The sequence below is a fragment of the Jaculus jaculus genome, chromosome X (assembly GCF_020740685.1).
Source record: "Jaculus jaculus isolate mJacJac1 chromosome X, mJacJac1.mat.Y.cur, whole genome shotgun sequence".
Lineage (NCBI taxonomy): Eukaryota > Metazoa > Chordata > Mammalia > Rodentia > Dipodidae > Jaculus > Jaculus jaculus.
The window spans coordinates 109977546-109991676 of record NC_059125.1 but is presented as its reverse complement, the minus strand read 5'-3'; the positions used below and the strand labels follow the sequence as shown (position 1 = coordinate 109991676).

General features: G+C 40.0%; 1 protein-coding gene across 4 annotated transcripts in view; it reads right to left on the bottom strand.

Moving 5' to 3' along the window:
- Pls3 (plastin 3) overlaps positions 1-14131 on the bottom strand; it is a 109005-nt gene that overhangs the window by 29516 nt on the left and 65358 nt on the right. For all 4 annotated transcript variants that reach the window (XM_045140603.1, XM_004659111.3, XM_045140604.1 and 1 more), the window contains exon 3: positions 4413-4576. In XM_045140603.1, the coding sequence (XP_044996538.1) occupies positions 4413-4576 (164 nt within the window). The remainder of the gene's footprint in view (positions 1-4412; positions 4577-14131) is intronic.

Sequence of the window (14131 nt, the reverse complement as noted above, 5' to 3'; positions counted from 1 at the left end):
TCCCTGAGGAAGAACTTGCTTTAATGTCTGTGAACAAATTCCTGGTGTACTCTGCTCAGGCAGCCAAGTCCAGTCTCATTCTCTACATCCTTTTAGCCTCTTTTATAGAATCGCTGGTTCTTAGTCCTTATTAAGTTTCACTGGCTTTCTCTAAAAGACCCTCAACAAACCATTTAACTTCTTTGACTCACCCCCCAACCCCCAAGGGAGCTCGGCACAGGCCTACTAGCCAAACCAAAACAACACAGAGGCATATGACTTAAGAAGGAAAGATTTCAAAAGGATTGTTAAAAAAAAAAATCAATTGCTTCCAGTTTGGGGCTTGTTTCCAAAGTAGCAGGTTTGAAGTTTTTCTTCTTCTGGAAATTGTTAGAGGCCTGAACTTGGAAAAGAGCACTACTGCTTTTTGTTTTTTAATAGCAGTGAGTCACAGACGTGTGGGTCCTGTCGTCTGTAGTCCCACAGTGACAAGAGAGGCTGAGCAGGAGAGGTCACCGGAGCCCCAAGAGCTCTGCCCAGCCTAGGCAACTTGGTGATACCTTATCTCATATGAATGGATGAATAATTAACTTAATGAACAGAAACAACTACTTCATGCTATTTGTGTAGCATTTACTCTGTCTAGCAATGTTCTAAGCACTTCATTGGTATTGCATTATTCACTCATAGGAGGTGGACAATATAAGTAAAAACCGCCAAAAGGGTTAAAACTTTCTGTCATTGTATAAGAGCAAGCCGCTCACTGTGAAAATAAGAGCTGAACACAGTTCTCTCTGCTTGGAGAACTCATTGCCCTATAAACCTTTCACAGTTGAAGTAAGAAAATTGTATAATTTGATAAACACCAAAACCCATTAGAAGCTGGGGATGTAGCTTGGTTTGTAGAGTGCCTGCCTAGCATTCAGAAAGCTCTGCGTTCCGTCCTCAGTAACACACAAACGGGGCGTGATGGTTCACACCTGAGGTCCCCACATGGTAATCCCAGGACGCAGAAGGGCTGCTAGGAGGATCAGAAGGTTAAGTTCATCCTTGGCTACATAGAGAGATCCAGGCTGGCTGGCATATATGAACCCCTGTCTCAAAAACAAACAAACAAACAAACAAACAAACAAACAAACAAACAAACAAACAAACAACAAAAACCAGTGAATTGGGCATGGGCTCAGTGGTAGCCTAGTATGTGCAAGGCAAAGGCTTTGATCCTCAGCACCACAAAAGGGAAAGAAAGCAAAACAGATATAGGAAAAGGTATCAGTATTTAAACAACCCAGTAATTTAGTTTTGAAATAGTTAAAAGCAGATTATTAAATTATGGTTTTGCATGTGAAGCCTGAATATAATATATATAATATATGAAATATATTATATAAAACAATATATAAAACAAAACCTAATGTATAAGAACATACTTTTTCTTCTTTCCTTAGGGTAATAATTCCTGACAGGAATCACATTCTCCCTGCTTCTTGCATAACTAAGCTCTCATATTGTGACGATCCCTAACATGGTCAATTAATGACAAAGCAGATTAGAGTAGACAGGTATTTGGTGCAACGTCCCTCCTTTCTGTCCCTCTTTATTCTGCCACAGTCAGGGTAGCTCCATTTGGACCCTTATGATGGGCTTCTTTACACTCCTTCACAGTTAAGTTTCTTGACTCACAGGGAGCCAACTCATCTCTGGGCAGTTCTGGGTCAAGTAACTTGCTTTTTCAAGAACTCATGTTTGTTCCTTTGTTTTCACTTCAAAATTGAAAGTGTGGACATATTGATTCTTTGTAATTCTAAAATATTAATTTAAAATATTAATTTAAGCAAAAATTATTCTCATGAATGTTTTATTTTCAGAAGAATATCCAGAATTTATGCATCATTTATTTGTTAAAGAATATACTAAGGCAATTTGAGCTTGTCATTCAAAAGCTATTAAAAGTGATGTGAAGCCAGGTTTGGTGGCGCACGCCTTTAATCCCAGCACTCAGGAGGCAGAGGTTAGGAGGATTGCCATGAGTTCAAGGCCACCCTGAGACTACATAGTCTTTAATCCCAGCACTCGGGAGGCAGAAGTTAGGAGGATCGCCACGAATTCAAGGCCACCCTGAGACTACATAGTGAGTTCCAGGTCAGCCTGAGCTAGAGTGGGACCCTACCTCGAAAAACAAAACAAAACAAACAAAAAAAAAGTGTAATGTGAAAAGCACAATGATTCAAAATACACCCAATAAAAAGTTGCTGGATGTGATGGCATATGCCTTTAATACCAGCATTGGGAGGCAGAGGTAGGAGGGTTGCTGAGAGTTCAAGGCCACCCTGAAACTACTGAGTGAATTCCAGGTCAGCCTGGACTAGAGCGGGACCGTACTTCAAAAAAAATTTTTGCCAGCTCATTTTCTTCACAAACTTTCATATTTTTGACCTTAGTATGACTAGTATGCCACATAGTTAATGATGCAACCCCTTTTTTCCTATTAGCTAAAAAATTTCTGAGCTGTAAGTTTTATGAAAAGCAGCAAATCACAGTTAACTGCTACTTAGACCTGCTTTAAATTCACAGCTAAACATGCGGGTTACGAGGGGCATAAGTTACATCAGGACATGCAAGTGCTCAAATCACAAACCGTTTGTCACTTACTATTGAACACAGAATTCAAAACAAAAGGCTTTGGCCAGAACTGGAGACAGAAATGGTGGGAGGAAATCAGTTTTACAAAAGAAAAATGGCAAGAACTATATCATTATAATTAGGACATGATTCTGCAGTTTTGAAATGGTAACACCCACCCACTCTGCCTGCCAATGCTGACAGTTGTGTAGACAACTTTAGTCAATTTGTTTCCTGACCTTATGGTGTATTTCTGAGTTAATTCAAGCCAGAGCATTCATATCTGAATCTCATTGCCCAAAGTGAGGCATGGTAACTCATGAGAGTGTCTTGTATAACAACATACATTTTAGGAACAAAAAAAGACTACTGAAAAGGAGGTAGTGCTGGGATCTTAGTGACAAATTACAATCACTAATTATTATTATTAGTGTGAGTAGATTGATGTATAATACGATCTACTCAAACACAGCTTCAAAATAATACCAAATATCCTGGGTATATGGTTGGCACATGCCTGCAATCTCAGCATTTGGAAGGCTGAGGCAGGAGAATCATGAGTTTGAGATCAAACCCAGTCTCAAAATATAAACAACAAAAATACCCAAACCTAAACTAAGTCAAACCAAAACCCATAAAAATATTCTTTTTATTAATTTTTTTGTTTATTTGATTTATTTATTTGAGAATGACAGACAGAGAAAGAGGCAGATAGAGAGAGAATGAGTGCATCAGGGCCTCCAGCCACTGCAAATGAACTCCAGACGCATGCGCCACCTTGTGCATCTGGCTTATATGGGTCCTGGGGAAATCAAGCCTTGAACCGAGGTCCTTAGGCTTCACAGGCAAATGCTTAACTGCTAAGCCATCTCTCCAGCCCCTATAAAAGTATCCTTTACTGAAAGAAGTAATATTTTTAAAATATGTATTACAGGGCTATGGCTCTGAGGTTAATTTGCTTGCAAAGCCTGATGGCCTAGGTTTGATTCCCCCAGTATCCATTCAAGCCAGATGCACAAAGTGGCACATGTGTTTGGAGTTCACTTGCAGTGGCAAGTTCTCTCTTTGATCACAAGTAAGTAAATAAAATTTTGAAAAAAATCACAATATTGTGTTAATAAATATATGTTAAAAATTTCAGCTAAAATAGGTTTCAATAAAGAACCATATGCCTTTTTTTCAACCTCCAGGCAGAGCTCAGAGTACTAAACTATATACTTGGGAGGGGGAGGAAGAGAAGAGTTATTAGATCAGCTGCTAACCATGAGGAGTATTTGATGATACTAGAAAAGAAAACAAAAATTTAAAGTGCCTCTCCCAACAGACTAAAAAGATATGCTTCTAGCTTTTAATTATCACGATGATCGCCCTAGAGAGACCGGTACAGTTAAATACCACTACCACAGGACTAGAAAACATCTTTTTAATCAGAAAGTTCAGCTCAGGAAGCTTCTAAGACTGTGAGTCAGGGTATATTATTAAAACTGCTAGCATGCTGTTGTCTATGGGAAAGAACACTTCAAGGATGTCATTTAGCACCTGTAATGATGCCCCTGTAGGAGATGGTTTGCCGTCCACGGCGAGCATGGTGCTGCATCTCTGTTCCTGTCACTGCCCCCTTTAAAGCTCAGTTCTTTTGGTAAGAAATTCTAGTGGCTGACTTAATTTACTGGACAGGATGACATATTAGTAGTTATTAGAATGCTACCATGGTACATTTAGCCACTTAATATCACAGTATTTGCATGTTAAGATCCCCTTAGAAAATGGAACAATCATTACTTGGAATAATCATGGATTTTCATACTTACATAAACAAATTCATCAAAACTTATCTTCCCGTCTTTATTCCTGTCACCGTCCACCATGAGCTTCTGAATGATTTCTCTCACTTTATATCCCGGCAATGGCATATTAGCTTCCTTGAAAAGCTCATGAAGTTCATAGTCACAAATGTATCCATTGCTGTTGAGATCTTCATAAAAAAGAAGAGCAAGAAAAATAAAGCAGAAAGGTAAAAAGGAAAAAAAAATTAGTAGAAATAAGTTAATTAACATTTTCAGTTCAAAAGCTCACTTACTGACATTTTCTTATCATTTGGTGCCTTAGGACTTTTGGAAGAGAATGTATCATAAGATCCCTGCATTCCTCCTCTCCTTTTCTGTAGTTTGCTTTTGCCTCACACCTTGCTGCTATCTTATCATGTAGTCCATCAGTTACCATGGCTCACTCTGGAGAGTGAGATTCAGTTTGTTTGCTTTGGTTAGAATGAACTCAAGTACAGACCACAAGGTCGGGAAGCAAATTGACTAATCACTTTGGAAAGGAATATACATGACGTGCCTGGTATTTTAAACAGTGTGAGAAGATCTACCTAAAAATGGTAACCCTGATCATAAGAAAGCAGAGTTGATTAATAAAACTATTATTAAATCAAAGGGCCAAGAGAATTTTTAAAAGAAATAGCACATTGTACACCAACAATGCCTAGCTGTGATATAAAATAATTTCTATGTGGCTACTTAGGCGTTTTCATGTTCTTATTCTTTGATTTGTGCAATAGAGGTTAGATGGGTTAGCACTGATTCTAATCTCAAAGCACACCTGATACAAAGCATTTGCCTTTAGGGCCATTTTTTTTCCTGAGTTAATGTAAACAACAGTAATCCAAGACAGAGTCCATAGAAATAAGCACAGTACTGGGTAAGGCAGATGTTCAACATGACTCTATAAATAACCTTTGTAACCTCTATAAATAACCTTTTTATTTTTGTGCTACTGCAGTTTTAACAGAATATACGAAGAGCTAATTAAGTGAATGGTGCTTATTTTTAAACTGTTAAAAATGGAGGGGTTAAAATCCTAATAAGTTACCCCAAACTGGTTTATTTAAAGTGCTCTAATAAATGCATTTTTAGTGAATAAACATTCAATTTTATCAGTTAATATCAAATATGTAAATTAAGTTACTCTTGGACTAAAGATGCTCTCATTCCAATCACAGTTATACATATAACATATAACAGAATCATGCAATGATATAAATATAGTTGTGATGAAGAAAATTAAAGCAGGGTAAACACTTATAGCTGGGATATTTGGTCCCTCAAGTAACATTTAGAAATGTCTGGAGTTATTTGTTTTTTTTTTTTAAATTTTTTGTTCATTTTTATTTATTTATTTGAGAGCGACAGAGAGAGAAAGAGGCAGATAGAGAGAGAGAGAGAGAGAGAGAGAGAGAGAGAATGGGTGCGCCAGGGCCTCCAGCCACTGCAGACGAACTCCAGACGCGTGCGAGCCCTTGTGCATCTGGCTAACGTGGGTCCTGGAGAATCGAGCCTTGAACCAGGGTCCTTAGGCTTCACAGGCAAGTGTTTAACCGCTAAGCCATCTCTCCAGCCCTGGAGTTATTTGTTTTTGCAGGGGCCAGGGTATTGCAATGTAGCCTTGGCTGAACTGGAACTGTGAGATCCTCCTGCCTCAGTCTGGAATTACAGGCATGTAGCACCACACCCAGCTTAGGGTGAAGACATTTCTTTGGGGGGGGTGTCCTTGTGTGTGCACATGTTCTTGTGAGTGTGCATGTGTGTGCCACAATGAGCATATGGAGGTCAGGGGACAATTTAGGGCGTCAGCTCTTGCCTTCCACCTTGTTTGAGGCAGGGTCTCTTGTTTATGTCTGCATTTGACATGCTTGCTGGCCCATGGGCTTCTGGGAAATTATCCTTTCTCTGCTTCCCTTCTTGCTGTAGGCACACTGGGATCACAGAGGGTTGCACTATAGTGTTCACATTTATGTGGGATCTGGGATCCAAACTCATGCTTGCCCAGCAAGCGCTTTATGCACTTGCCATCTCCTGAGCCATAGAGATATTTGTGATTGACATACTGGGTGGTAGATGACCCTGGTATGCGATGAATAGAGGACAGATATTGCTAAAAATGTGTATGATCCCACCCATTATCTAACACAGACTTATGCAGCTCAAAATATTAAGTAGCGCTGAAGCTGAGTGACTTTGGGTTACAGTTACATTCAAGGAAGGCCACTGTGATGGAGATTTTATTTGAATATAGACTTGCAAAAGATAAAGGCAGACATCTCTGGAGAAAGGAATTTCAGGTGGGGCAAAGAGCAAATGCAGTATGTCATGTAGACATGCACCTGGGGCATTCTGGGAAAAGCAGACCCTACTATGCCTTGAGCAGGGTGAGAAAAGGGCACCTCTAGAGATAAGGCCAGGCCATGGGCTATGAACATTCTTCTAGGGCACAGTACATATTTTGCATTTTTCCTGAGGTGTGAACTGTTTGCCTCCCAGTAGGTCATGTTTTTTTGTTTTGTTTTGTTTTCAAGGTATCATCTCACTCTAGCTCAGGCTGACCTGGAGGAATTAGTTCACTAGGTAGTCTCAGAGTGGCCTCCTACCTCTGCCTCTCAAGTGCTGGGATTAAAGGCATGTGCCACCACGACCAACTGCAATTTTTGTCAAGGACAAAAATATTAACTATTTCATGTTGGTGCTTTTATTTTGTTTCTTTGAGTTCGAGTCTCATTCTAGCTAGGCTGACCTGGTTCTCACTCTGTAGCCCCAGGATGGCCTCAAACTCATGGCATCCAATTACCTCAGCCTCCCAAATGCTGAGGTTAAAGGCATGCACCACCACACCCAGCTTTTTTTTTTTTTGGTTTTTCGAGGTAGGGTCTCACTCTAGCCCAGGCTGACCTGGAATTCACTATGGAGTCTCAGGGTGGCCTCGAATTCACGGCGATCTTCCTACCTCTGCCTCCCAAGTGCTGAGATTAAAGATGTTCACCACCACGCCCGGCCTTTTTTTTTTTTTTTTTTTTGAGACAGGATCTCACTATGCAACTCGGGTTGGCCTGGAACTGGCTATGTAAACCAGGCCAACCTTGAAATTGCAGCACTCTTCCTGCCTCCTTATGCAGGCATGGTATATACAGGCATGGACTTCCACACCCACTTAAAATATTAAGTATCTTTTTTGAGACCAATAAACCAATAATTTTAAGGCTACTGGAATTATTTTTTTCTTTTTTGTCTTTCTCTTTCTTTCTTTCTTTTTTTATTATGACATCAGGTCTCACTCTAACCCAGGTTGACCTGGCATTCACTATGTAGTCTCAGGGTGCCCTTGAACTCACAGTGATCCTCCTACTTCTGCCTCCCAAATGCTGGGATTAAAGGTGTGCACCACCACTCCCAACTCTATTTTTCTTTTTGATTGGTGCTGGGGTTCTAATTCAGGGCCTTGCACATTCTAGGCAAATGCTTCACCACTAGTCAAAAAAGGCTGCTGAAATTCTTTGTCTAGTTGTGATGCAACATTTCTAGTGGTTTTCTTTCTCTTTTTATGTGGTGCTAAGAATTGAACCCAAGGCCTCACACTTGCCAAACATGAGGTCTACTACCGGGTCCCAGATGCTAGAGTCAAATATTCTTTTTTAAAAAAATTTTTATTTATTTGAGAGCGACAGACACAGAGAGAAAGACAGATAGAGGAAGAGAGAGAGAATGGGTGCGCCAGGGCTTCCAGCCTCTGCAAACGAACTCCAGATGCGTGCGCCCCCTTGTGCATCTGGCTAACGTGGGACCTGGGGAACCGAGCCTTGAACCGGGGTCCTTAGGCTTCACAGGCAAGCACTTAACCGCTAAGCCATCTCTCCAGCCCTGAGTCAAATATTCTTAAATATTGATTACTATATATTATTACTATTGACACTGATCATTGAACCCAGGGCCTTTTGAGTGCTAAACTCTATCATTGGCCTACATTCCCAGACCTCTTTTTACTTTTTGTTTCAAGGCAGGGTCTCACTCTATCCCAGGGTGACTTCAAATTCACTGAGTAGCTCAAAGACTCACAGAGATCCTCCAACCTCTGCCTCTTGAGTGCTGGGATTAAAGGTGTAAGCCACCTTTCCTGGCCTCTTTTTACTTTTTTAAAAAATATATCATTTATTTATTTATCTATTTGAGAGTGAGAAAGAGGCAGAGAGAGAGAGAGAGAGAGAGAGAGAGAGAGAGAGAGAGAGAGAGAGAGAGAGAAAGAGACAGGGAGAGAATGGGTTTGCCAGGGCCTCCAGCCACTGCAAATGGAACTCCAGACGCATATGGCCCCTTGTGCATCTGGCTTACGTGGGTCCTGGAGAATCAAACCACGATCCTTTGGCTTTGCAGGCAAATGCCTTAACCACTAAGCCATCTCTCCAGCCCCCTCTTTTTACCTTTTATACTTCTACCTCAGCCTTCCAACTAGGATTATACGCATGCATAACCAGGCCCAATATGCATTTTAAGATCTATTAATTAAGGGCTTGGGTTATAGCTCAGTTGGTAGACTGCTTGTCTAGCATGCATGAAACCCTGAGTCCCATCTCCCCCACAGCACTGCATAAAACTGCTCACGTTGGTGCACTTGGGAGGTAGAGGATCAGAAGTTCAAGGTTATCTTCCATGATAAGCGACTCAACACTTCTAAAATTTGTTTATATTTCTTCAAATAAAACATTAAGTATCCTTAGGGGCTATCTTTATGGTCTTTGGATTTGTAAAAGGTCCTCCATCAAACATTTCTACAAACACTCCTTCTATATGTAGAAATTAATCCCAACACACTTTAGCCAATAAAGAGAATAAAGCAATTTACAAGGCATTGAGGCAGAATTGAAGCAACTCCCATAAACATCTTGGGTTTAAAGACACCTGCTCTCATCCATATACCAATCTATTTCTCCTACTTCTTTTATAAAGTTAATGTGGAGCTCAGCACTGTGGACTGCATAGGACATAGTGAGAAGTATATAGCATAGCTGAAGGACCTCATAATGGGGGTAATAAGACACAGGATCTAATAGTAGCATGTTATCTCTGCAGGTCTTAGTGTTCTCATCTATGCTTTGGACAAAATAAGATCCCTTTTGATTCTGTCATACTGTAAATAAGGATACATAGGATTTCACAATGCCTACCCCCCCACGTACCTTTGAAAACCAGAGGCGAATAATAATGTACATTAAATACAGATACAGAGTGATAGCTCTACTCCTCATTATGTAAATATATAACCCAAACTGACTTAGAACTCATGCATTTATGTCTGGCTACCTAGCTATTTATCTGCCTACCTATCTACCTGTCTAGCTTTCTATGTCAAACAAGGCTGCAACTTATTAAGAGATTTTACATAGATTTAAGCACAGGCATTAAGGGGGACAGAGAGGGAAAGGTATTTAACAAAATAATTTTCAGCTATGGCTCATTTTTTAAAAAAAATATTTTATTGACGTATTTACTTGAGAGAGAGAGGAAGAGGCAGAGAGAAAGGGCACACCAGGGCTTCTAGCCACTGCAGACGAACTCCAGACGCATCTGCCCCTTGTGCATCTGGCCAACGTGGGTCCTGGGGAATGGAACCTGGGTCCTTAGGCTTCACAGGCAAACACCTTAACTGCTAAACCATCTCCCCAGCCCAACCTGGCTCATTTTTATGATAATTTTAGAGAAGGAAATAATTTACTCACTTTAACTAAAAACTTGGTACACCTCAGTGGTATTTGATAAAACTTTTTAAAAATGTATTCTCATTTTCTCTGATTATATCTTGGCCTAATTTAAACTTCTGTTACTGTTTCTAGTTTCGACCTGCTATATAAGACACCCCATAAGTTTTCTTTTGGTGTAAGTGAAGCAGAAGGCAGAGTTAGTTTAAGCAAAATATTAGGGAAAAAAAACCCCCTCAAATGGATTCAAAGTTACATGAAGCTGACCAAGGCCCTGACATCTATCTGGCATTTCATTTTATTAGCTGGAACCAGAGCTTAGGGTAGCTGGGAGAACCACTGTTTGCATGAACTCCCTTTTCTTGGGCATTAATTAGAAGACAGTTCACTGATGTGATTAAAAGATGCCAGGAAGTAGCCACCCTAGAATATAACTAACATGAAATAACCACATGCGGAAACTCCATTTCAAAGTAGGGTGGTAATAACAGATGCCTTTAGACACAGGAAAATTGTAAAGGGAGCTGGAGGAATAAAAAATCTGTCATCATAGGACAATCTTCCTTATTGGGTTGCATATTTCTTGATAAAGTTTCTTTAACATTAATCTTATTATCTACCAACCCACTGTCTACCACATACCATGGTGTCTTGCACACAGTAAGTGATGGGAAAAATTCTGAAACTAATTCTCAGACATTAACCAGAGAAAGAATGCTAATCCTAGATGAGAATTTCTCAAACAAATTTGAAGTGAAAATGATTTTTTAAAAATTCAGAAATAGCACTGAAAAGATGGAATGGCAAATCATCAGGAAGCCAAACCTTGACAGAAATATCCCTCAAATTACATTGAGTCTCATTCCCTTTGTTCTAATCTTGTCCCCACCCACCAACCTTCAGATCTGTAATTTAGCTTTCTAAGTAAACACACCCATCAAAGAGGGCCCAGGCAGAGAAGCAGAGATGCTGTCAGGTCAGGTGTCTATCCAAGCATACAAACATGCTTTGGTTTTACCCAAATGTGCCGTATGGTTGGGTGTGGGGCACCTGACTGTAGTACTACCTAGTTCTTTTCTTAGAAGGCTGAGACAGGAAGATAGCTTGAGCAAGGGGTTTGAGGCCAACTATGGAAACATAACAAGACTATGTCTCAAAAACAACACAAACCAGAGGCTGGGAAGATGGAACAGTGTAAAATACTTGCCACGCAAGCATGAGAACCTGAGTTCAGATTGCCAGCAGCTGCACATAAAATCCTGGGTGTGGTAGTGCATGCCTATGATCTTAGTGCCAGGCAAGCCTAGAGAGGAGAATTTCTGGGCCTGGCTGGCCAGCTAGTCTAGCTGAATCGATGACATATCCCATCTCAAAAAATAAGGTGAAGAGTGGCTGAGGAAAACATACAATGTCAATGCCTGCCTCCACACACATGCACACACACGTGTACCCACACATTTGTGAACACAGATAATCATATCTCTCACACATATCCGCCAAGCGTCCCATAACAACAAACTGCTAAGCTTGTGTTGTCTTCCAGGGCACACTGAGCTGAGTCCAAAAGTAAGTTTGAAAAATTACTAAAACAGAACAAACTCTGGGTCTTGCTTAAAGGATTTGGTTTTTCAAGTCCTTGTTAAAGTTTTGAATCTGTGAGGAGATTCACCCTTTACCTCTCCTGAGATGACAACATGGGCCACCGTTCTTTTGTAAATCCTATCTCCTCTCCTTTTCTGCTATATTTTACCATCAGATGGTAACCGAGCTAAGCTATGGCATTTTGGTATTAGTACTATTAAATTATATTGTGTGCCTTTCTAAGAGCTTCTGAATCATAGATTTGAAGAAAGTAATTTCAATGAGAAGGCAGAGAGAGCCTAACAAATGGCAGAGGCTAGCAATTAATTTTATAAAATTCCCCAGCTGGTAAAGTACTTGAGAGACAAAATAGCATGTAATTATTTTTAAAGCGTTCTATGCTAATATTTTTCAATCCTCAGTTAAAAAAACTAAAATACCACCAACCCCAGTAATACATCCATAGGCAGTCTGAGAGACCAGAAAATGAGGGAACATAAAGGTACATTAGAAAGCATACACCTCACCAGCAGCCCCGAACAATGCTGGATTAGAACTTTTTCACATTCTGAGTTTTGACATAAATATAAGAATTTAATAATAAATGTGTCCAGAAAACACAGCTAGATGCCAAGCTGTTTAAACTAAAATCACAAACATCAGGCACAATGGTAGCCCTCTATTTTCTCATTAAAGCTGCCAACGTTCTGGAATCCATTTCTCTCTCATTTGCCACTTTTAACTATACAGTGGCACTGGGTTACAAAAGACTCATCTCTTCCAGTATCATATTTCAACCAGCTGATAAAAGCAAATATGAAGACCATACAGCCTACATTACCCAGAGTAGTCACAATGTTTCTGCAAGCATTTTGGTTCAAAAAGTATGGCCAATTGGGGTAGACATTAACGTGGAGACAGAGAAATGCCATCCTCGGAACCAAATGCTGGTACAATGTAAAAAGCTAACTTTTAACAAATTCACCAAGTATTCTCCTTAAACACCAAAAACATTATCCTTGAAAAAAAAATCACTAGGAGGCTCCTGATATTTCACCAGATAAGACCATTTTTCTTTCTGGCCAGTGAATTCATCAGAAAAGAACCAACTGTTGGTTTATAAGGAATTCATGCTGTCTCTCTGTCTCTTTCTCAGATGACACATGTTGATTCACATCTGCATTTTGTTTTAAAGGAACTCTCATGATTCTCTTTTACCAAGTCTTAGTTTAAATGCTGGTTACCTCCATCCACATGCTCCCCCAAGTGACCTCAAAGTAAATAAACTTATTATACAGCCATGTTCCTGCAGAAGTTTGAATCACACCAAGAATGCATAGCCTTAAAAGGAAATGTTTTCCCTCCCCTTGCATCCTGTTATTTAAGCTATTTTAAGTACTTGTCTGGAGAAAGCTCAGCCAGGATTCAAGTGGTTTTGATTTTAGCTGCTGTTTTACACTGCCCTTGCCTAGACGGTATGCAATGCAATCCATCACTTCAAACACATCTTTTGGGGTGCTACTTTGTCTTATAAATCTGACAGAAAGAAAGACCAGGATTTCCCTTGACCCTAAGGTTGTGTGTATGTGTGTGTGTTGTTTTAACTATCCTAGAATCTGTCTAAATCTGGGGTTGCTCTTATAAAGAGGTTGCAACTGTGGGCCCTCATCTGCAACACACATGTGGCTTCCACATTAACCCACTCTGGGCTCAAATAAGAAAACCAATCCAAGTGTTCACGTACATCCTTTCAGGAAGGCTGGTTTTAAAAAGGTCAGTTTATGTTGAGCAATACATTCCAAACATTTAAGCCCTCAAAAATGACAATAGGAATGTAAATGTCTGATAATGGGTTTGCACAAAAGCACACACACTCACACACACAATCTTTAAATCCCTATAGAAGGTCACACAATATTGATTCCAAAGACTCAGCGAAGGATTTGTGCAGTCGAATTTAGATGGTTTTCCACCCTAAGATCTAAGCAGTAAACTCAAGCTTGTTTTAAGCATTAAAACTTTTCAAAAGGCTGATACTAAATGTCTCCAGATGTTTAGCTAAATGTAGGGCTGGCCTTTCACAACTCCTACCTTTTGAGGTAGTCCACTTCAACAAACATAAGAGGCAATTTAATAAGTCAAACTCAAGGGTAGACTAGAAGTTCCTATAATAGAATTCCACAGAATTCCCCAATGTGGCCTTCAAAGACATCCGCAGAATGGACCAAACAATCGAAAGTGTTTATCAATCATTATCTGCAAATGTTTGCAGCCGTTTAGTTATGATGTGTCATCTGCATACACGCTCACATACACGTGTTCTCATGCAAGTGTGGTACTGCTGTGTTCTTGCTATCTTTCACCCTAGCAATGCATGTTCTGTAGACTATCCAAAACTCCCACTCCTGATGTTCCAGGGATAAT